We start from the raw sequence: 22,037 nt of genomic DNA, 5'->3' as shown, positions 1-22,037 counted from the left end.
ACCCTAACCCTAACCCTAACCTTCGGCTTTAGCGCATTGCTTGTGCGACATAGAGCCTAATCACAGACAACCACGACCCTGGCCTTAGATCACATGGTGGGCTGATTTCCTTAACGCTGCACTTTTACTTCCATCATAAGCTTATTAGCGCTACATTCGATCACCTGTATCCTTGTTAAATGCTGCGTTTAGTCCCCCCTAATTGGGCGCGAGTCCCCATGTCCTTGCGCGGTAGCGACGGTGTGTTTAGTTTGTTTAGTTTCAACGCTCGCATGAGGAATGTTAGGTTTACAATTACTCTGATATGCTATGAATTAACTTCGACTCTCATTTAAGCACATTATTGACGTCCTTTCCACGGACCTCCTCTAATCTCTCCGCATTGGCATAATCTACAACAATCCACATTTACGGTAGATCTACGTATCTAAGTTCGGGCCATCTCATCGGCGATTATAGTAATTATATTCTAAACCGCATCCTACTCTATCTTACATTTCATACATGTCTCATTTCAGCTCGCCTCTTAACCCCAAATACTGCAGATCCGTTGCCTTATTTGTAGATCTGGGTTATCACGGAATAAAACTGCGGGTTTGAGCTACGACACTCATCTCATGAAACATTAGGACTACTAGGTTCCTTATGCCTCTTAAGAATGCTAATATTTTTACTTCTAGCATAATTGCCATCTAGATTAAAAATGTTAGACCTATATCTTTAATCCTATATTTAATAGATAATGTATTAATATAAGTAACTTAGGGTATTGGCCTACCTTTAATGAGGGCGTGGCGTTGATCCTACAATTTTCCCGTCACCAAGATGTGTTTAGGTGATTCATGTCGGGGTACATACGTCCATTTTCCAGATATCTCTCCACCTCATGAATCAAATCGATTTTAACTCGGACATATAATAGAACAGGGCATAATGATCATATTATCGACCTCAAAATCGGTTACTCTCTTAATGCGGGAGCATGGCGTGAATCCTACGATTGGCTTCCCATACAAATCGATTTGAACGAGGTATCCCACACCAGTACATGAGCCTCATTCTACGAATATCTCGTCACTACGTAGGCCAAAATCACTCAAACTCGGACGTACGATAGAACAGGGCACAATGATTCCTTTTCCGGCCCCAAAATCTGTTGGTATCATAGATTGAGTACCTGGCGTTGATCCTACGTTTGGCTTTCCACACAAATGCGTTTGAAAGATACCCCACCACAAACCTCACCCGCAAGCACCTCCCCACCCCGCCGACCAAACTCCCTCAAACCTAACGCCCACAATTGATGTTGACACCGGTGATATGCTCAGTAAGACCTATTCTACGTCCATCACCAGCACAAAATACGCGTCGACGGTGGGAAGAACTCATGGCAACAAACGTGAATTCAGGCTTCACCATACGATATCTACAACCTCGCTACCTCCCCTCCCATCCTCCATCCACTCTCCTCCGCAATCATCTCCGCACACCTCTCCCCAATCGCCAGCACCGTCAACATCGGGTTGATGCTCACCATCGAGGGAAACACGCCTGCATCCGCAATCCTAACCCCCTTCAGTCCCCGCACCCTCAGCTTCTCATCCACAACCGCCTTCTCATCGGTCTTCACATCCCCCATCTTCGTCGTTCCAACCGGATGATACACGGTATGCGCGACCCTCCTCCCATACTCGCTCAGATCCTCATCCGACTGCACGTTCGGCCCCGGCGCGACCTCCCTCTTGATCCACGACTTGAACGGCTCCTGCTGTGCAATCTTCCGCGCAGCCTTCAGCCCGAAGACAATCGTCGCAGCATCATACCCCTCCGGATCAGTAAAGTATCGGAAATCAAGCGCTGGCTTGACATTCGGGTCGGCCGACGTCAGATATAGCTTCCCTCGACTCCTCGGGCGCATCGTGTTCGGCGTCATGCAAAAGGCAGCATCCGGGCTGTCATATCCAAGACGAGCCGTGTTCACACAAAACGGAATCTGGTAGCAGTGCATCATCGTATCCGCGATATTCCCATCCGGAATCCCCCCCTCCGTCGCAGCATTCGGCTTCTCACGACGAAGAAAGATGCCAGCATCCGAGTCCATGGTCGTTTGGTTTTGGGGAACCGGCCTGTTGAGTTCCCAGATGATGATCGACTCGTGGTGATCCTGCAGATTCTCTCCAACGCCTGGAATATCCTTAACGACAGGAATCTTCAGCTCCGACAGATCCTTGGCCGGTCCAATCCCAGAAAGCAGCAACAACCTCGCCGTATCGACGGCCCCTCCACACAAAATCGTCTCCGTCTTCGCCTTCAACACAAGACGCTCCCCCGACTGAAGTGCTAGGTTCACACCCGTCACCTTATCCCCGGTAACGTTAACCTTACCAACCCACGCATTCGTCAGAATCGCCAAGTTCGGCCTCTTCTCCTTCCCGCTCAGAATCGGATGAATATATGCGACACTCGCACTACTTCGTCGTCCGTCATCTGGGTTGTAGGCCACCGAAAAGAACCCCACACTCCCATCCAACGCACTCTCATCCGTGATCTTCCTGTTGAAATCATGCACAACCGGAATGTCCATCGCGCTGGAACACGAGTTCACCCAATCCTTGCACAGTTGGTTCCTGTGACGGTTGTGCACTGGCTGGATGCTGTTCCTCAGCTTGTCAATCAGACGCATAAACGTCTCAAACGACCAACCTTTGGCGCCCTGAGACTCCCAGATCTTGGCGTCATACTCAAACGGCCGGAAGGAGATCAGCGTGTTATGGCTCGAACACCCCCCCAAAACCTTTGCACGTGAGTGACGAATGTGCGAGTTGCCCATTGGTTGTTCGGTGGTGGGATAGTCATAGTCGAGATCCCCACCAAGCAGCTTCAGCCAGTCTTTCAATAGGAGCACGCGATCATCCATATAGTCACTAGGCCCGGCCTCAATGAGAAGGGTCTTCTTGTGAGGGAGGTACTCTGCTAGCCGGCTAGCAATCACGCAGCCGGCCGTCCCTCCACCCACAATGATATAATCGAAGCTGTCCACATCGGACTGAGCGAGGTGTGTTGTCGTCGACATGTTGAGTGTCTTGAAGTTTAGAGAGGGTACTACCGTGCGGGATATATATACGGCGGGGGATAATCACTTGACAAATCAGTTACGTTTAATTAACGAGCTAAGGTGAAAATGAAAGACTGGGGCAAGGGGGAGTATATTAAAGATGGCGCCATAACGCCATGCATAAAGGGAAGTTGAGACATCTTTCACGGCTACATATAAGACAGCCGCCACTGTACACTCCAGCCCTTTCCACCGCTCAATTCGCCCACCGCCGCCTGCCGTTGAAGTGAAAAACCATCTCTCAAACTTTTATAGTGGGTATCGAAGACGACGTCGGTGGCTTGACTACTGCACGCCAAGATCGACGGTGCCTGTCGTGTGCGACGCTAACCCGCACCAGTCAGTAGCTTCGGCACACGGATTTCCCTACGTCACACGATCTCAAGAACTTCAATCAACACATCAACAAGATGGGCGGTCAATATGCTCCCCGGCAGCTCTACTACAACGGCTCTGTCCAGAAGGCGACATCCTCAAAGACTTTCCAATCAATAGATCCTTCGACGGGAACTCCACTTGCGGAAATCCACGTCGCATCCAACAGAGATGTAGACGCCGCCATCTCTTCGGCGACGGACGCGTTCAAGACATGGTCCACAACGCCGGCCATCGCCCGCGCGCGCATCCTCCTAAAAGCCGTCCAGATCCTCCGCAATCGCAATGACGAGATAGCAAAGGTCGAGACACAGGACACCGGCAAGCCGTTCTCCGAAACGAGCACGGTCGATGTGATGACTGGCGCAGATGTAGCCGAATACTTCGCCAATCTTGTCGGGGGAGGCGGACTAAACGGGGAGACAGCCCAACTGCGCGAAGACGCATGGGTATACAGCAAGAAAGAGCCACTCGGCGTCTGTGCAGGCATCGGAGCCTGGAACTACCCCATTCAGATCGCGTTATGGAAATCTGCGCCGTGCCTCGCTGCGGGCAACACAATGATCTACAAACCCAGCGAGTTCACTCCCATGCACGGGCAGATTCTCGCCGAAGTATACACCGAAGCCGGCGTCCCAGCGGGCGTCTTCAACATTGTCAACGGCGCGGGCGACGTGGGCGGCTATCTCACATCCCACCCAGGCATCGCCAAAGTCTCCTTCACCGGCCAGGTCTCGACCGGCAAAAAGGTCGCCGGTGCGGCTGCTGGGAATATGAAATACATCACGATGGAGCTCGGCGGAAAGAGTCCACTCATCGTCCTGCCGGACAGCGACCTAGAAAACGCCGTTGACGGCGCCATGATGGCCAACTTTTTCAGCACGGGTCAGGTATGCACCAACGGCACGCGGGTTTTCGTGCACGAGAGCATGAAGAGCGCTTTTGAGAAGCGCCTCGTCGAGAAGATGCAGTATATCCGCGCAGGCGATCTCTGGGATATGAACACAAACTATGGGCCTCTCGTATCAGGCGTACACCGCGAGAAGGTGTTGGGCTACATCAAACACGGCATCGAGGTCGACAGGGCGACGCTGCTTTATGGAGGACTTGGGCAGCCGTCAGTGCCACAAGGCTTGGAGAAGGGCTTCTGGGTCAAGCCGACAGTCTTTACGGATTGCACCGACTCGATGAAAATTATCAAGGAGGAAATCTTCGGGCCGGTGCTGTGTATCCTGACATTCTCTACCGTGGACGAGGTCATCCGGCGAGCCAACGACACCCCGTTGGGTCTCGCAGCAGGCGTCTTCACCAAAGATCTAAACCTGGCGCACAAGGTGATCGGCAAGCTAGAGGCAGGCATCACATGGGTCAATACATGGGGAGAGAGCCCGGCAGAGATGAGCGTGGGTGGATGGAAGCAGAGCGGTATGGGTGTAGAGAATGGCCGACGAGGAATCGAGGCGTGGGTGAGGAACAAGAGCACTTTGGTAGATATGAGTGGTGCCAGTGTGACAGTTTACTCCAAGTTATAGCGGAAAATCCAGTTTATTGTATAATCTTTCAATGTCTTCGTAACGAAGGCGCGCATGGCAGTTGAAAGATACTCGACGAATATCATCGGTGGCAACAAAGACAGTGTTCTTGGCTGCCATATGTGCGTGAGTTGAAGGTAGCCGATTCTCTCCTGAGATCTGTATGACATCGTCTACCGAAACAGCAGGATGTACTATCGAAGCTATGGAACCTTATATAGTATGGTGATGCCATTCATTCCCTAGCCCCGCTTCACAGCCACTCAAACATAGGTTCCATCTTAGCATCGTTTCAAGCATCCACGGTCCTGTACTTCAAAGTTCTGAGATACAAGACCATATCCCCAAAGTCCGTCTTTAACACCTATAGTGCAGTCCGATTTGCCATTTCGAGCAACGTCGTTGAATAAAGTCGCAACTGCACCGAATTCGTTAGGGGTATAGCATGTTGATGGAATCTTATATAGTTGCGGTTCAAAATACATATAGACGTCGTCGCATTGCACACACGCCCAGTTGTCTGCGGCGACACAAAATCCCGCCGGCGTGCTCGCCCATAGTTTTGAAAACGCAGAATGGATCTTTAGGAACCCACCCCAGCCTGGTCCGCCACCACTCGAGGAACAGTAAGCTTTATACTGTTGCCACGGGTCTGGGCTATATATTGATTAGCTACCACTTTTCCCATGCGAAACTAGGTGGTAATACGTACTTGGAAACTTGTGGAGTAGCGACCGCAGCTGCGTTTGCAGCGGCAAAGAGCCCTACAGAGGCAAGCGTGAGACGCATGTTGGATATATAGTTGATTGGAAATGTCAGGGGCGGAAAACCTTTGGCAATACCATTTAAAGAGAAAGAATAACGACAAAACGTGGGATAAGAAGTTATATCTATTCCGGCAAAGGTCGCCTGGTTAAATAGCTTGAGGGTCGGTCCACCTTTCACGAATCAACAAAGCCAAGAAGTCGGGATCGCACTGCTCTTTACATTTTCTTTACCAATCTCCTTTTCGGGGGGTGCGACCGACGGAGGCCTCCCCTAATGGAAGTTAGCTACTGTTGGTTTTGTTGGATATTTCCATTATCCCAGCCAATCCGAAGCTGGATAGCATGCGGACAGCATGGGTATGACTGGGGGCTGTCGGATATATTGCGGCGTTTACTTACCTGTCAGTTATGCTCGCGATCCCCGTGGCCGAGCGTGGTGGGGCGACCTCGGCGCGTACCTGCCCGGGAACCCAAATGTCATGGACAGCCTATGCTAAGACAGATGTGGAAAATCCTACGAAGAGAAGCTATTACGTCTGCGTGGTCAAATCGGTAGCGACGCTGCACAATGTTTGAATTAATGAATGGCTCCAGCGCCTGTACAGTATCTACATCCAAAACGCCATCCATGCCCGCTCAAAAGCTAAACAACCCCGACCTTCGCTTCCCAAATGGATACACAATCAACGCACTCAGGAACAGCCCAACCGTAATCCCAATCGCAACCTGTATCATCGAGTATCCAACATTAAACACGATCGAGTTGAGCTCCGTCTTTTCCTGTCCGACCTGAGGATAGTTAGCAATGTCACACACAACCCCGTTTCTCCTCCAAGTAACCATTAAATGACGACAAATCGGGGGTAAATGGTAGATATAAAAAGTCAAAGAAGCTCAGGAAACAAACGAGAGCGCTGCCAGTACCAATCAAGAACGAAATAGTAGTCTTCCCGCCACCGTCTCCATTCGCGGCTCTATAATCAGCGGGGAGAAGCTGCAAAAATTTGCTTACAGGGATCGTCTTATTCGTCGTGTTCGTGATGCCGTCCGCGCTGGTAAGTCCTGCCAGAAGACTGCCGCTCGCTGCAAGACCCGAGGGGACCTGTACGAATATCGCCGGCAGTAATGCGGCTGCGGCGACTCCATGGCGAAGTCGACTGTACAAATTTCCCATCACTCCAATAACCAATGCTCCCAGGGTCTGTGACAACTGTGCATTCGATGCAAAACGCTTCGACGTGAAGAAGTTGACCACATAGCCGCTGCATGATATGAGAAGCATCACGGGAGTCTGCTTCCACTTGGCCTGGTTGATGATACACAAGCACATCGTAAATAGAGGTACAAATGCAAAGCGGGCGTATTGATTCATCGGCCTGGCGCAGGATGTTGCCGACGTGGCGTTGCTGTCCATCAGTCCATACATGGCCGTCCCAATGGTGATGCCGAATCCAAGGAAGAGCGAGTATATGACGGCGTAGACCATGCGAACAGAGCCAGCCACTATCGACTTTGACTGAAGTTCAAGCGATCCACATAGAATGATATATCCCGGAAGGATCAACGCAATCGACGACTGGGCCAGCGCCGAAAAGCAAAACAGCCGTCCCCCATTATATGGGATGCTTCCAAACCCACGTGCCAGAAACGAGGTGACGACTGCTGCACTGATTTCGAACACATTCGCATACAGATCTGACTTTGGCGCGACGATGAGCTGGAGAAATCCGAGCACGCACCCCAGGATGAAGGAGATGGGTAGGTCGATGAAGTTGGCTTCGAACGCAAACGGGCCAACGCAGACACTCGCCAGGCCATACACGAACACCAGTAACCACCTGTTGTGCTTGGGCTTCTCGCGGATGATGGAATCCAGCCTATGCGTTGCCTCCTCGACTCCAATCACGTCATGGACGACCTCTTTGTAAATCTCGTGGACGTCCTTCAGCTTTCCCAGATTCACCCCTTGGTGGGTGCGGACAAGCTTGACCTCGGTTGTGTGCGTCGACGCATCATCAAACGAAACAAGCATGCACCCAGGAATATACAGAAACTGGCCATCCAGCTCCAACACTCTCGCAGTCATTCTCATATACTCCTCCAGTCGATGTGTCGGCGCGCCGTACGCCATCAACGCCCGACAGAGCCTGACGAGGTATTTCTGCCTTTGCAACGTTTCGGCGATGTGAACGGTAATCTTGATCTCGTCTTCCAGCCGCGGCCTGCTGATTCTGTGAAAGGCCTGCGTGAATCCCCCACTATGTGTCCGACCATGCATCGGAGGGCGCTTGCTGCTTTGCCCAGTCGGGGTATTCCCACCATAAGCTGCCAGCTTCGAAGACGCTTCCACGAGTCCAGCCAGCGTCTCGCGGGATTGGTTCTTCTGATTGTACCACTTTGCATTCTTCTGCTTCGGGGTCGTAGCGCCCGACGACCCAGGCGTCGAGAAACCACTTCGAGCACCATACGACCCGGTGCTGCTCGTCCTTTGTTTGTTCGCTGCTCCGTCCTGCGGATTGTATAGCTTCAACAACGAAGAGAGAACTCCGTTCCGGTACTGGTCCGGACGTGCCACATAATCCTCCGTATAATCCTGCTCGTGAGTTGGCGTCAACTGGCCAGACTCCAACGCTGTCGAGTCGGTGCTTAACACTCTCACGTGGCCAGACGTCGGCCTTCCAGTAAGCGTCCGCACGAGTTTGTGTGCCTCGGAAGTGCTGGCGTTTGCCCTCCTCTCCTTGGATTCTTCGTCCTCGTCTTCGTCACTGTCCAACCCCCCATCGTTATACCCATATTTGTCCATGTCCATCAACGGAATGTCGTCTTGCTTGCCTTTTCTGGGTAGGGGAGATGGGGGATAGGATCGGAACCCTTCCGCGGAGAGGCTTCTTGATGACGAGGCGGAGTGGCCAACGAGCGAGGCAACTCTTTTCGCCCTCTCTTGAGCAGCTTTGGCCGAAAACGCCTTCTCCGAGGTCGGTTCCGTATATCCATCATCGGCTATCATCATATCTTCTGTAAATGACGAGGCCGAGTTATTTCTCAGAACCGAGGGCCTTGGCTTCCTCGGGGCCGGGGAAACCACCTCGACGGCGGAGGCGTCCGAGAACGGATTCTCATTGTCAGCAACACGCTTCTTCGGCACTTCAATATCCTTTCCCGTGCTTCTCGAGCTTTTTCGTGTATGTGCAGGGAGTTGCAATCTCGTATCGTCTATCGCTGAGTCTCGCAACGGAAATATTACCCGCGAGTTTCTCAAATCATTAACCTCGCTCTTGCTGTTGAATCGCACGCGGCCGCGCCTGGCATGCACCTCTGGGACTTCGCCAGCAGAATGGGGTCTCTCAATCGGGTCGGCTTCAGGCAGGACTGGCTCGCTGGGGCTTGCCTCCGTAAGACTCAGTCGGTGAGGTCGGTTCTGACTTCCTTCGCCTGCAGATGCGGGTTCGCCCGACATGTCCGTGGCAGACTGAGTATATGGTCAATTGGTTTTCGGGGAATAATAATCAGGTATTGCCGGCGTGGCGGCGAGGTGTTCGAGAGTCAGATAAGGATGTCGGTCGTGGGATGAATCATGGGAGGGACAGTGGCAAGTGCAGAGCCATATCAATAAGTAATAAGAAACAACAATTGAGAACCAGAATAGCAATATACAAAAAAGCGAATGGGTTGGTTGTAATCAGTATAGACAGAAAAGATGCATTTGCTGTGAGTGGGTGATCGAAGTATGTACGTAGGGGAAATATATGGGTGATTTGTATGTACAGATGGGAAAGTTTGAAGGGCGGAAGGAAGGAAGGAATGACGGGTTATCAGGGAAGACGCGGCATATCGAGCAAGGTCACTAGGAGTGGGGAGGAGGGGTTCTAACAGCGGGTCTAAAAATCCCGAATAGCTCCCAAAGTTGGCGCGTAAAAGCTGAAGAACCGGAAAAAGCGGATTTTGCACAGATATAGATAGCTCATATCTATGGCAATTGCGAAAGCTCAAGAAAATTGGAGATAAAAATGGAGAATAAAACACTGTCGCAACACGAGCTAGCCAAAAATCCGCCGCTGGCGATGCCCGATTTAGCCTATCCGCCACCCAACACTGGGACCTAGAACCCAACGAAGGGCGGCCAGACCGTCGGCGGGGAGCGCACTGCTGCACAGCCCGAGCCTATGAAAATGACACGATTAATATCATCTCGATCTTAATAAATTCTGATGCCATCAGATTTAAAGGGGGGATAAATAAAATAAACTGACGGAGCCTGACGGCGACTGGCGAAGAAATCTCCTTCCCAAGACAGCTGTGACGTCACATAGAGGGGTTGGCGGTTCCAAAATCTCATCATAAACAAAGACATGATCTACACACGGAAAAGAAATCCGCGGCAAAAGACAGCTACGGGCCGAAACCAACGCTAACTGATGCAGCTTCGAAATGCACGGCTATCTTATGTTTCATGTTTCAGCACTGCGGAGTTTGCATTTGTATTTATTCTTGCATTGGCCAACTATCTTGGCTATCCTATCTGCTCCGGAGGTCCCTCCTCTACCTGCACAGGCATTCCAGCCAAGGCAAGCAAACCGAGTACAGACGGCACAGGGACATGCATGCATCTCTCATCAGAGATCGACATACACCCCCCCGTAAACCCCACCCCTCTCTACACACCCCCACGTCCCCCCAAAAGCTCAAATAGCTTCCACCCAAAATATACTCCAGCCAACCGTACAAGCTTATAAATAATGAAGAAAGGCAATCCCATCAGGAGCCTCGGGTAAACGTCCAGGCAAGAATCCAATCCACCTGTACTAAAACGGAAAACCCTCGAGTGCAAAAGCCGTCGCGATTTGCGTATAACTGTAAGGAATGTGTCGTGACAATCGAGGAGAGTCATTAAAAATGGAAAATAGCGACCCGGGCGTGTTACTGCCTTGGTAATAATTCGTATTCGGCGTCAAAAAAGTTCGATGGCGGAGGGTATCCGCATTGAATGCAATATCAAATTGTCATCTAAAAATCGACCCATCCGGTGCACCCGCGGATCTACCACGTGTGCTCCAAATGGGCGAACTCGGCCGTCTAAAAGACGGAGCTCTTGCGCTTCTCAACAGAGCTGAGAACCAGCATGGGGGCCTTGAGCCGCGCCTGCTCAGCCTCGGGCTTCTTGCCACCATGCTTGAAGGCAGCGGCAAAGCTGCAGATGGCGGGACCCTCGTCACCGCTGGTGCCTGCCGTGGTCGGCGTTGTGTCGACAGAATTGTTGTCGACCGAGTGGTTCTTCTGTCGCGATGAAGGCCTGTCAGAGCCAATGGCGCCGTGGATCGAGGTGCGGAGACTGCCCAAGCTTGGTCGTCCAGATAGGCTTCCGCTGCCGCTCCTGCCGCTATCAGACTCCTCGCCCGACGATGTCGCAAACGTGAGCTCGCCCGTCTCACTGATGGGACTGATGCTGCCGGCAGAACCAGATCCCGGACCACGGCGACGCTCCAACCCAGCGCGAACCAGGTTGTGAACTGCATTGCGGCGTTGGCGGGTGGCAAAGTTCTTGCTGCCTTCAAACTTGGAGGTGGGCTTAGCGCGCAGCTCATCCAGAGATGGCGGTCCGCGTGGCTGACGGATGGGGTGCTCGCCAGCTCGTCCCTGTCCAGGACCAAAGGTTCCGGTCATCGGAGTCGGAGCATAGCCTGCAGTCTTGGGGACCGAAGTCCTCGCCCCGCTGTCAACATTCACGGCCGTGGAGACGGTGAGAACATTGGCCAGGCTGGACGACTTCTTGTGTCCGCGGCGGAAAGCGTTGGCCGATGGTGGAGGGAGCGGTGTATGATCCTGAGGAGGCGAGGCGCTCTTCTTTGGGGGCGAGATGCTGCGAGTGATGCCGTTGTTGCTCGGCGGCGACACCTGGAAGCGAGGAGTGCCAGGCTGCTGCGGTGGCGATCCCGAATCCGTGTAGATGTCGTGGCTATCAGCGTATGCCTGCTGTGCACCCTGGTCGATGTAGTATGTCTGCTGGCCAGTCATGGGATTGTAGACCGAATACAGGCCGGGCTGTCCTCCTGGCACAGGAGTGATGATGGGCTGTCCATTCTGCTTTGCCTGCTGCTGGTACATGCCCGCACCTGGGGTGACTGGTGGTGTGGCAAACTGTTGCGGCATCTGGCGGCCCATGTGACCCAGGCTCATGCCCTGGAACTGCTGAGCAGCAGCCTGGACGTTGATGAGCTGCTGCTGTAGCCGTTGCTGTTGCTCGGCCAGATACATGTTTGTGGCAACCAACTGGGCATACAGATTCGGATCCATCTGCTCTTGACCATGCTCATCGATGTGAATCTCCGGAGGAGCCAGGACTTGCTCAGGGAGTGCATACATCTGGCGGTTGTAGCTAGGCTGCTGTTGCTGCTGCTGCGTGCTGAACGAAGAACCGATGGATGTCTTGGGCGCGCCATACCCAGAGCGAGAGTTGTTCTTGCTTTCCGCGTACATGCTGTTGTCGAGGCCCTGGTGCTGCAGTTGGGTCGGGGGTGCCGAAGGAGGGAAATGGGCTCCAGTGGTCGTCTTCGGGGCCGTCCTCAAACCCGCAAGCAGGTGAGAGCGGCTGGTGCGAGGAGTCGGGGCGCCATTGTTGGCCGGGTCGGAGGCTGCCGTGGGCTCGAACGAGAGGCGCTTGATGTGGGCTCCCTTCCCTCTGGAAGCGAAGCCAGAGCCGGGAACCCCGATGGTTTGGAAGTTGTTGTAGGACATTTGAGCTAGACCGCCAGCGTCCATACTCAATGTTGTTTTATGGAGGTAATGTACAGTGTTTTGTTTTGTTGTATCTTTCAAAGTGAAGTGAGGAGAGTGCGAAGGTAACGCGTGCTCCGAAGTTGAATTAGAGAAATTAGGCGTGAGTTCAGGCTCAAGTCAATATGCAAGACTGCTGAGAATTATCGCAATAGTGTGAATGCGCGCAAGAAGTGTGAATTGTCGAGTCCAAGTGAATCTCAGATGTTAATCTGTGGAAGGCGAAAAGTGAATATAGCGTGTGAATTTCCAAGTTGGGTCGGTAAAAGAGACACCAAACGGCGAACGAAGAAGAAAATGCTGCGACAAATTATGTGCTGATTGCTATGTGTATTAGAGAGCCGTCGATTCGAGGGCGAAGTTGAACAGAGTTGAATAGTCAGTATCGAATGAATGGCGCTGTGTGGTGGATGTATAAGATGTTTGTTTCTTGCAGCCGACGGGCGACACAACGAAAGATCACAAAGGACAGCGAGGAAGAAAAGCGTCTCTCAAAGAGCAGGAATGAGGTCGAGCACTCGAGTCGCGCCGGTCGATGAATGAAGGTCGGGAGTTTCGATGGAAGCTGGTGGTGTCTCAGTCGCGATGCGGAATGCGAATGCCCACGAGAATCTGTCTCTAGCGGGACTCTCTACAATTTTTGTCGAACGGGATTTTGTATTTCGGCCTCAAGCGACTAGCTCAGGAAAGAAGGTAGCTGGCTGTAGAAGTTGAGGACAGATGAGAGCGACGAAGTTTTTGTTTTTACTTTCTCGAATCTGAATGGGCCTATAGAAAACTCGACGACGACGAGAGGAAGGGCGACGCAATGGGAAGGGGAAGAGACGAGAGGGAGGAGAGAGCTGAAGAAGAGAGAGAAGGAAGGTGGAAAGTGTGGCTGTATTAGTGAGAAGAGGGAAGAGAAAGATGAGTGAGGAGGATGTGTGTGGAGTCGATGGGTGCGAAATGGGAATTGGGACAGTCTACTGACGGGAGAGAGAAGGGTAAGAAGGTTAGGGGGAGGGGGGGTGTGTTTAGAGTATACACAGTACAGTATACACAGTATACACAACTTTGACAACTTCCCTGTAGAGTGTTGTACGTACTTTCATACTAAGGCCCAAAGGGTTGAGAAGAGGGGGGGGGGGGGTGGGAGTAGGGTGGAAGTATTGGTATTGGCTCGTTCAGGGTTTCTGGGGGGTGGGTGGCGAGATTAGTTTGTGGCAGGAGGAATCGAGAGGGGTGGACGGTGATTGGTCGAAGCACGAGATCCCGTGAGAGGCAGAGGATGGGAGAGGACCGGAGAGGAGGTGCAGCACTCTATTTCTAGCTATTTCAAGTAAGCGAGAGAAGCGAGGCGGGAAGGCGGTGAGCGAGGGAGGGATGGATGTGTGTGTGTGTGTGTGTGGAGGTGTGCAGAGATGGATGTGTGTGTGTAGAGGTGTGGAGAGGTGTGCAGATATACATCTGCACCCTCTTTGCATTGCAGGTTGCATTAGGTAGTGGTGGTTGTAGGGGTGGTCGTAGGCTTACTCTACGGAGTTGTAGTGGTCGTAAGTGAATGATAGCATACGACAGTCTGAGTTAGGGTTCCCCTAAGAACGGAGAGTTTGTTGTTGTTGCTGTCGGAATACCCGAACATTGTAGTGTGTGCAAATATCAAATACGGAACACGGGCAATCGCATTCCTCATCAAGCTTCTCCCGTCTCCCATGGCGAAATTAGCATCTCCCAGCCCTACCACTACCACAACAGTACCGTGTCTGTAGTTTCTCAACCGTGTCTTGAACATTACCATACCAGAGTGCCATCTATTACCACAGTACCATCTATGACCACAGCACCATATCACAGTACCATAGTCGAGTGCCATACCATACCATATCTATTCCATATCCATTCCATATCCATTCCATTTCCATACCATCAATATCCAACCATATCCCATACCAGGGAACAACCATACCCCTCTGTACACACATACACACATACACACATGAACATACAATTTTATCCCTCTCTAACACCACACCCTCCATTCACACCCCCCTCCCCCCCCCCCAACCCATTCTGTCTCAAACAGTGGAGGGCTTGGACCCGCACCCCCTGCTTTCCCCCTGCGCACCCTCACACTCACACCCACCCTCAGAAGTATTACTCCCTCCACCACTCTGCGTCACCTCCTCTCGTCTCTCTCTCCTCTCTCCTCTCTCCTCTCTCCTCCCCCTACCCAAACCCCCCAAGCCAATCACATGCTCCCACTACACAATCGCCCCCTCTTAGCCAACCTTAGCCACGCCAAAACACGCCAACTACGACAACCACGCCAAAAAAGAGGGACGCGTTCTGTCGAATGGCATCGCTGCTTTCGGCTGCGTCGGCGGCACCAATATCTATGTCTACATCGGGTTGAATCACACAGATGAACTGCTCGAGGAGGTTCATATCTACACCCATATCCATATCCATGTCCATGTCAATGTACGAGATCTCACCAAAGCAGCATCCATGCCATACTCAATACTCCATACTCAATACTCACCCCCTCCCTCTCCCCTCCCTCGTGGCCGCTTGTTACAGGTGCTACAAGCCTCCCCTATGTCCTCCGTCACATCAACGTCGTGATGCCCCATCTATCCTCCGTACGAAGCATCCAGATGCACACTCTCCATTCTGTACACACCTCCTACTTACTCCGTACCATCCTGACCGACCGTCACACAGTTCGGAAATCCAGCTCGTTCTCGCCCCCCTGTGAGACCCCAACCCACCCCCCATTTCCTCCCATCTCACACCCCATCTCACACCCCTCCCCCTTCAATCGTTGCCTCATTCAGACTCCCGGCGCTTCCATGCAAGGCATGCCCATCCCGCACCTGCAGCGCGTTGGCCCAATCACCCTACCATCGAGCCGCCTCTACCGCTTCCACGGCCTCTCGTTGGTGACCACCCCCCAAAACCTCCAAGCCACCATCAACCGATCAACGCTCGCCGTGCAGGCTGACTGCATTGTCGCGTAACTGGGGCCCTGCTGTCGTGGCCGCTCACCGTCCATTCAAGCCGTCCAGAACCGGTTTTGACGCCAATCGTAGTCTGCCATCGTCCTGTGAGCCAATTACTCGACATACCCGGACGCGCTTTGCAGAATATCCCTTCCCTTCCCTTCCCTCCTCTCCTCCCCCCGGCCAGCAAGGAAGAGTCGGCATCGCATCGATGACTATCACTCGGGATTCCCCCGCTTTCAGACAGTGGATGATGCCTTCCTCCGCGAGACATGGTCTGGACCCACGAATCGACGTGCACGACGGAGAAATATCACTGTCTCACGTGGCAACACTCACCGCCCAAAAATAGACGTTGGGTTTGGTTGCCAACGCATGGCTCCACACAGACGTACTTTCGCGCTCGTCCAAACTAAGAGCACTAGACTGAGGGGGCGGGTTTCACTACGGGCTCTGACGGTTTCACCATTGACACGCGAGCACAGACTGAACGAACCCCCGTCCCAGCTCGCCATCACACCAAACTTCATGTTGTAAATCAGGTACACTTCATCACGTGGCTATAGCATCTTGTTTATTCGGAAACAAGTCGGCACTCGCTATTCTATTCTGTCTCAAGTACAGATCAGATCAGATCCATGCTATCAGCTGTGGCAATAGCGCAGCTCTATACATTAAACGCCCGCGGCAGAATCACCCCCTCCACCCACTATCCCCTGCCGACCAGAGCTATTTCTATAGGCATATCCACAGTTTCCATCTCATCAATGACATTTTTTTCATATCCTGCCTGGTATCAATCCACCCCCCATATAATCAGTTGCCCTTGAAATTTGTACCCGCGCGGCTCGACTTGATGACGCGCTGCACGATATCCTCCGTCTCATCCCAGTCCTCCCAGTTCAGCTTGATCAGATCGATGCCGTAGTGCTCCGCGATAGCCTTGAGCGCCATGAAGCTCTTCTTGTCAAACACGAAACTGATGCTGACACCCACACGTCCGAATCGCCCAGTGCGCCCAATACGATGGAGGTAGGTCTCGAAGTCGGGTTCGGTCTCATTGCGGCCCTTCATCGGGATGTCGTAGTTGATGACCATGGACACGGACTGCACATCGATTCCACGGGCGAGAACGTTGGTGGTGATGAGGATCTTGGCTTCTCCAGATCTGAACTTGTCGATGATGGAGTCACGCTCTGCGCCCTCAAAGGCTCCGTGGAGAGCGGCGACTTGGTGGCCATCAGCGATCATGGCCTTCTCGATTCTGCTGGCAGTCTCTCGTTTCTATATTGTGTCAGTAAACATGTCATCTAAACAGTTCAAACAACATACCTTGACGAAAATGATCGACGATCCAATAGTCATGAGACCGTACAGCTTGACGAGAATATCGTACTTTCCATCCTCCGAAGGGCAGTCCATAAACATCTGACTGATTCCAGCGACGGTGAGCTCTTCGTGCTTAAGCTTGATCTCGTTCGCCTTGGGGCTGAACTTTCTCGCGTATTGCATGACTTCCTCGGGGAAGGTAGCCGAGAAGAGTAGGATCTGAGTGAGGTTTGGGAGCAGGCTAATTTGTTAGTTGGTAATATTAAAGGGGAATGATGGCACTCACTGCTTGACACGGAGACATTGGTCTCCAAGACCCTGCTGATCAAGCATGTTGTCTGCCTCATCCAAGCACAAAAGGCTGGCCTTGCTAACATCGAATTGCCTCCTCTTAATCAAATCCATGACAGTTCCTGGGGTTCCAACAACCACTTGACCCTCAAGTCTCTTTCCCTTCTCCACAGAGCCTGGAACTGCCGCCTGAACCACCAGATCGGGAACGAATTGCCCAATAGTACGGATAACACCTTCGATCTGGCGGGCAAGCTCTCGACTCGGTGCCAGGACCAAGGCCTGTGGCTGCTTCAAGCTATAATCGATACGAGAGAGGATCGTAAGGACGAATGCAGCGGTTTTGCCAGTTCCGGACTGGGACTGCGCAATCATGTTGGATGGTGGGTTGGCGAGGAGAAGCGGGAGGGCCTTCTCCTGGATCTTGGATGGCTTTTTGAAGTTCATTGAGTAGATTCCCTTCAAGATCTGTTCGGAACTGTGTTTGTTAGCATTGAAATCAATTACAATATAATCAGGCTTCCTTACATTCCCAACTCCTCAAACGAGTTGATGGAGTACAGAGGGCTAGAGGTGTCGCCTTGGATGTCGCTGAGCTTCACTTCCACCTCGTACTCTCCCGCTGGAAGCAAGGCAGATCCGCCCTGGTGCTCGGTGCTGCCATCAACCTGAGCCTTGTCTACATCTTTGGGCGATTCAGCAGGTGGCGACGCAACCTCGTCTGCCCACGAGGTCTTTGCTTTGGTCTCGTCGGTGGCGGGAGCGGCAGCTGGCGCGTCAGCATTCTTTGGGGGCTGCGAGATGCGATCTGCGAGCGATCCCGAGGGCTTTTGATCTGAGCCTGGAGTCGACATTTCAGGGTTGGTAGATGTCGACAAGTCTTTGCTTCGGGGCTCGTTTTGTAACAGGCAAGTCTGCCAAGTCTTTGAAGTGGGGTGGCGGTGAGGTCCGAGATGCCCTCAACCCAGATATCGCGATAATTGGTGGTAACAAAATCAACGGCGTAGCTCGTATGAGTGAACGCGACGCGCAATGAATATGTCGATGTATGTTGGAGAGAATGAGTTGATTCAATGCTGCCTGTATTCTTAAAGCTCGCGAAGATGGTGGGGTTTCTTTTGGGAATCCTGTATTGGGAATAGCGCCGGTGTCATAGGAACAGGCGCGGAACAATATATCTCCGGGGGGCTTAGAAGCCAACGAACAACTGGAGTGACGGCGGCCCGAATCCCCAGAGACGCCGATGAGCCACACCTCAGCCATCAATCAGCGCCTAGTTTTGGTTTGGTGGGGTAATCATCATTCAACTCCAGTCGCCCTGGCACTTCGTATCACTGTTGCCAACATATACGCATGCACCAGCAATGAGACTAGGGGATGCCTCAAAATCTCCATGAAACCAGACCGCATCTCTAAGCTGACTCCCGCCGGCCATGGCCGATGTACAAATAGCTCCCAGCTTTGGGGCCGAGCTCAAGGTTTGATTTGCCATGTCGTTTGTCCACGCCAATACTTACTCGTCCAGGATGCATTTAAACCAGTCAACTCTTGGGTGTCACAGGGCATCTCATGGCTCGACGATATACAGCAATTTTACCGAGAGCGGAGTGTGATCGAGAAGGAATATGCCGCCAAACTCAATGTCCTGGCAAAGAAGTACTTCGAGAAGAAGGCGAAGAAGTCCGGCACGCTAAGTGTTGGCGATACGCCGGCAATGACTCCTGGGTCTTTGGAGAGGTTGGTCATACGATTGAGTTTTTGGATTATGCTAACGTCTCAGTGCTTCCCTGACAACCTGGACCACGCAGCTTACGACGCTTGAATCGCGGGCAGCCGAGCACGACCGATACGGGAACGAGTTGGTCCAAAATGTTGCAGAGCCCCTGCGAAATCTCGGGCTCAGGTATGAAGATATCCGGAAACGCCACGCCGATTATGCGGATAAATTGGAGAAAGAGCGCGACTCTACATACAGTGACCTGAAGAAGACCAAGGCTAAATACGACGCGGCATGCCAGGAAGTCGAGAACAAGCGGAAGAAGGCAGAGTCGGCATTCGACTATTCAAAGGCCAAAGCGCAAAATTCGTATCAGCAGCAACTCTTGGAAATGAACAATGCCAAAAACACATACCTAATCGCCATCCGGGCCACGAACAAGCAACAGGAAATGTACTATCATGAGTATGTCCCGGATGTACTAGATGGCCTTCAGGATTTGAACGAGGCTCGAACGACAAAACTAAACGGGCTGTGGTCCCTAGCTGCATCGTTGGAGCTTGGAATGATCAAGAGAAGCACAGATATCATCAATTACCTCGCACAGGAAATCCCGAGAAACATTCCCACGTTGGACACCATGATGTTTGTCCGGCACAATGCTGCGCCGTGGCAAGAGCCGGTCAATAAGACATTCGAGCCCAGCCCCGTATGGCACGATGATGACTCCATGATTGTGGATGAACCCGCAAAGGTCTTCCTACGGAATATGCTCAACAAGAGCAAGGGCCAGCTGGGAGACCTACGTAGAGACGTCGATATGAGGAGAAAGGAAGTAGAAGGGTTGAAGCGGGTTCAGCAGGCTGTTCGAGAGGGCAAGGATAAGAGGGATGAGGTTGTGGTTTGGTCGCAGCTGCTCATAGCGCAAGAGAACCTCCACGATTCCGATCACAAGAGGCTAAATGTCGAGGTCGAAACAACCACGATTACGACTACGATTGGTGACCTTACGATAGGAGCGAAGAACCACAACTTCAAATCACAGACGTTCAAGATTCCGACGAACTGCGACCTCTGCGGAGAGAGGATCTGGGGCCTTTCAGCGAAGGGCTTCGACTGCCGCGATTGTGGGTACACGTGCCACAGCAAGTGCGAAATGAAGGTTCCTGCCGAGTGCCCAGGGGAGCAGAGCAAAGATGAGAAGAAGAAGCTCAAGGCAAGTAGGCAAGAGGGCGGAGGTCACGGGAAGACTCCCTCGGTGGCTGGGAATGGTGATATGCCTTCCGAGTTACCAGCGCCGCTCAGTAGGTCAAACACGATGAACTCGTTGAGTTCCGGGTATGCAGCGAGCGCAAACCGCTCCGTCACGAGAGGAGGCCCGCAGTCACCAACGGCAGAACCACAATTACCAGATCGAAGCTCAAAGCCGGCCGGGACATTACGAAAGGCGCGCATCGTTGCGCCTCCCCCGACGAGCTATATCAGTGAGCTGCCAGGGAGTAGTGCGAATGGGGCATCGGGCGGACTAGGGGTACGATCATCGGAGCCAAGAGGGAAGATGCTCTACGCTTACGATGCGAGCGGTGAAGGCGAGATCTCTGTTGGTGAGGGAGATGAGGTTACTATCACGGAGCCTGATGGTATGTTTGTTTGATTGCTCTTGTGGATTTACGCTGACTTTGTAGTAGATGGCTCTGGGTGGGTGAAGGTCAAGTCAGGATTCAGGGAAGGGCTCGTTCCAGGGTCATACCTCGAAATGATGCCTTCGCCGTCCCCTGCGCTATCTGCAGCACGCCCTGGATCTACACACTCCAACTCGGGATCGTCGGTTGCCGGCAGTGTGAGCAAGAAGCAGGGACCCGCGGTGGCCCCTAAACGCGGCGCGAGAAAGCTTCGATACGTTGAGGCTCTCTATGATTACACGGCACAGAGCGATGCGGAGCACAACATGCTGGAGGGCGATAGATTTGTCCTCATCAAAGAGGACCCCGGGGATGGTTGGTCGGAGGTGGAGCGGGGAGGGGTTACCAAAAGCGTACCAGCCAACTATGTACAGCTTGTATAGAGGACGGCCTCTGGAGGCATCTGTTGTTGTTGTTGTTTATCACGAGCGAAAGAGAGCGCGTAGTACGTACTTTCTGTAGAGTACTGTATGTAAGGGTTCGAAGAGTTCAGCACAGTCCATGCGATCAGTTTTTGTATAATACTCCGTTGGTACTAACTTTGGCCATCCTGCTCCGTATTGTCGTGACCCCTAGCAAGTTGAGCCTCGCAAAAGTGATGTCACGGCGGACCCGACCCCAGTGCCTGCCGATCGTGTCAATCCCCATAACGGCCTGAATTAGCATCGTCAGTGATGTTGGCTTGTTTGAGGTCAAATCTGTTTCTGCTTGATCCAATCAGCCATGGTAATCTGTAACTCTGATACCCTAGGGCGTACCTGAAGCCCACTTGTGATAGACTGGAGTCCACTCGGGCCTCACATAGGCCACTTTGCCAAGTGATCAGTGGAGAGTTTGGTGGATTTGGTGGATTTGGTGGAGAGCGGGTCGTCGTTTGTTTGGAACACAGCTAAGCATCAGTGGCGTTCTGAGATCGACGATCTCGCTTGTACTATGCCATACCACGAGAGTAAAGTGTGTACTAATTATGGCTATGAACGCCTAGTTATGCGCGCGGATGGAGTCGATGGAGCCACGGAGACGGGGGAAATGAAGATTTCCTTGATAACCGTCCACCACCATCCATCCATATCCGGGAATATACCAAGGACAATCCAAGGACAATCCAGGTCAACACACACCACCAACATCGCATAAGGAGGGGGCAGTGCAAGGCTGGAAGTGGCGAACAACATGTCGCTCCAAGAGTCGCTGCGAGAGTCGTTCCAAGACAGTTTCTAACAATTTCGACATTCTCTACTGGCCCGCACTGCGCTGTACAGTACCTGGCTGCACTGCACGGCACTGCACGGCACTGCACTTTATTGTGCAACAACACACACATGCGTCGCGCATCGCGTACTCTGGAAGTCCACTGTACGCGTTCTCTTGTAGTGTTGTCGTCAGCGTATGTCGTTGGCGTATAGCAGTCCGTTACCCTTTTCTCCATCTCCACGCTCCTCATCCCGTCTCCTCCATCTATCTCCCCCATATCCTC

General features: G+C 52.4%; 7 protein-coding genes across 7 annotated transcripts; 2 read left to right on the top strand and 5 right to left on the bottom strand.

Moving 5' to 3' along the window:
• Nucleotides 1–1,227: 1,227 nt before the first annotated feature.
• VE01_01355 (uncharacterized protein) lies at nucleotides 1,228–3,144 on the bottom strand. Its single transcript, XM_018270878.2, has one exon. The coding sequence runs from the start codon at nucleotides 3,071–3,073 to the stop codon at nucleotides 1,427–1,429; it is 1,647 nt and encodes a 548-aa protein (XP_018134570.1). The 5' UTR covers nucleotides 3,074–3,144; the 3' UTR covers nucleotides 1,228–1,426.
• Nucleotides 3,145–3,318: 174 nt separating this feature from the next.
• Nucleotides 3,319–5,025, top strand: VE01_01354 (uncharacterized protein). The gene is made up of 2 exons (XM_018270877.2): nucleotides 3,319–3,369; nucleotides 3,456–5,025. Exon 2 carries the CDS (start codon nucleotides 3,526–3,528, stop codon nucleotides 5,020–5,022), a length of 1,497 nt encoding a protein of 498 aa, XP_018134569.1. The 5' UTR covers nucleotides 3,319–3,369; nucleotides 3,456–3,525; the 3' UTR covers nucleotides 5,023–5,025.
• Nucleotides 4,987–6,041, bottom strand: VE01_01353 (uncharacterized protein). Its single transcript, XM_018270876.2, has 2 exons — nucleotides 5,735–6,041; nucleotides 4,987–5,679 (listed from the first exon to the last, which is right to left on the bottom strand). Exons 1-2 carry the CDS (start codon nucleotides 5,809–5,811, stop codon nucleotides 5,304–5,306), a joined length of 453 nt encoding a protein of 150 aa, XP_018134566.1. The 5' UTR covers nucleotides 5,812–6,041; the 3' UTR covers nucleotides 4,987–5,303.
• Nucleotides 6,042–6,325: 284 nt separating this feature from the next.
• VE01_01352 (uncharacterized protein) lies at nucleotides 6,326–9,552 on the bottom strand. The gene is made up of 2 exons (XM_059463351.1): nucleotides 6,714–9,552; nucleotides 6,326–6,578 (listed from the first exon to the last, which is right to left on the bottom strand). The coding sequence occupies exons 1-2, from the start codon at nucleotides 9,244–9,246 to the stop codon at nucleotides 6,538–6,540; spliced, it is 2,574 nt and encodes an 857-aa protein (XP_059320065.1). The 5' UTR covers nucleotides 9,247–9,552; the 3' UTR covers nucleotides 6,326–6,537.
• Nucleotides 9,553–10,458: 906 nt separating this feature from the next.
• Nucleotides 10,459–13,535, bottom strand: VE01_01351 (uncharacterized protein). Its single transcript, XM_018270874.2, has one exon. It carries the CDS (start codon nucleotides 12,543–12,545, stop codon nucleotides 10,863–10,865), a length of 1,683 nt encoding a protein of 560 aa, XP_018134568.1. The 5' UTR covers nucleotides 12,546–13,535; the 3' UTR covers nucleotides 10,459–10,862.
• A 2,561-nt stretch (nucleotides 13,536–16,096) lies between these two features.
• Nucleotides 16,097–18,447, bottom strand: DBP5 (RNA helicase required for poly(A+) mRNA export). The gene is made up of 4 exons (XM_018270873.2): nucleotides 17,690–18,447; nucleotides 17,157–17,639; nucleotides 16,874–17,111; nucleotides 16,097–16,825 (listed from the first exon to the last, which is right to left on the bottom strand). Exons 1-4 carry the CDS (start codon nucleotides 18,013–18,015, stop codon nucleotides 16,358–16,360), a joined length of 1,515 nt encoding a protein of 504 aa, XP_018134567.1. The 5' UTR covers nucleotides 18,016–18,447; the 3' UTR covers nucleotides 16,097–16,357.
• On the top strand, nucleotides 18,242–21,107 carry VE01_01349 (uncharacterized protein). Its single transcript, XM_018270872.2, has 4 exons — nucleotides 18,242–18,639; nucleotides 18,687–18,898; nucleotides 18,942–20,518; nucleotides 20,567–21,107. The coding sequence occupies exons 1-4, from the start codon at nucleotides 18,595–18,597 to the stop codon at nucleotides 20,941–20,943; spliced, it is 2,211 nt and encodes a 736-aa protein (XP_018134397.1). The 5' UTR covers nucleotides 18,242–18,594; the 3' UTR covers nucleotides 20,944–21,107.
• Nucleotides 21,108–22,037: the final 930 nt, after the last annotated feature.

Source organism: Pseudogymnoascus verrucosus (assembly GCF_001662655.1).
Source record: "Pseudogymnoascus verrucosus strain UAMH 10579 unplaced genomic scaffold scaffold_3, whole genome shotgun sequence".
NCBI lineage: Eukaryota > Fungi > Ascomycota > Leotiomycetes > Thelebolales > Thelebolaceae > Pseudogymnoascus > Pseudogymnoascus verrucosus.
This window is presented reverse-complemented; position numbering and strand designations above follow the sequence as displayed.

What these genes read in the sequence shown, in the direction of transcription:
- VE01_01353 (XM_018270876.2), bottom strand. Translation starts at nt 5,811, where the DNA reads ATGCGTCTCACGCTTGCCTCTGTAGGGCTCTTTGCCGCTGCAAACGCA. An exon ending in GCTACTCCACAAGTTTCCAA is followed by an intron (nt 5,680 to 5,734) that starts GTACGTATTACC and finishes ATCAATATATAG; the next exon opens with CCCAGACCCGTGGCAACAGT.
- VE01_01354 (XM_018270877.2), top strand. Translation starts at nt 3,526, where the DNA reads ATGGGCGGTCAATATGCTCCCCGGCAGCTCTACTACAACGGCTCTGTC.
- VE01_01349 (XM_018270872.2), top strand. Translation starts at nt 18,595, where the DNA reads ATGGCCGATGTACAAATAGCTCCCAGCTTTGGGGCCGAGCTCAAG. An exon ending in GCTTTGGGGCCGAGCTCAAG is followed by an intron (nt 18,640 to 18,686) that starts GTTTGATTTGCC and finishes TTACTCGTCCAG; the next exon opens with GATGCATTTAAACCAGTCAA. An exon ending in TACTATCACGGAGCCTGATG is followed by an intron (nt 20,519 to 20,566) that starts GTATGTTTGTTT and finishes ACTTTGTAGTAG; the next exon opens with ATGGCTCTGGGTGGGTGAAG.
- VE01_01352 (XM_059463351.1), bottom strand. Translation starts at nt 9,246, where the DNA reads ATGTCGGGCGAACCCGCATCTGCAGGCGAAGGAAGTCAGAACCGACCT. An exon ending in TACTATTTCGTTCTTGATTG is followed by an intron (nt 6,579 to 6,713) that starts GTACTGGCAGCG and finishes AACTATCCTCAG; the next exon opens with GTCGGACAGGAAAAGACGGA.
- VE01_01355 (XM_018270878.2), bottom strand. Translation starts at nt 3,073, where the DNA reads ATGTCGACGACAACACACCTCGCTCAGTCCGATGTGGACAGCTTCGAT.
- VE01_01351 (XM_018270874.2), bottom strand. Translation starts at nt 12,545, where the DNA reads ATGGACGCTGGCGGTCTAGCTCAAATGTCCTACAACAACTTCCAAACC.
- DBP5 (XM_018270873.2), bottom strand. Translation starts at nt 18,015, where the DNA reads ATGTCGACTCCAGGCTCAGATCAAAAGCCCTCGGGATCGCTCGCAGAT. An exon ending in CAATGTCTCCGTGTCAAGCA is followed by an intron (nt 17,112 to 17,156) that starts GTGAGTGCCATC and finishes CTAACAAATTAG; the next exon opens with CCTGCTCCCAAACCTCACTC. An exon ending in CGTCGATCATTTTCGTCAAG is followed by an intron (nt 16,826 to 16,873) that starts GTATGTTGTTTG and finishes GACACAATATAG; the next exon opens with AAACGAGAGACTGCCAGCAG.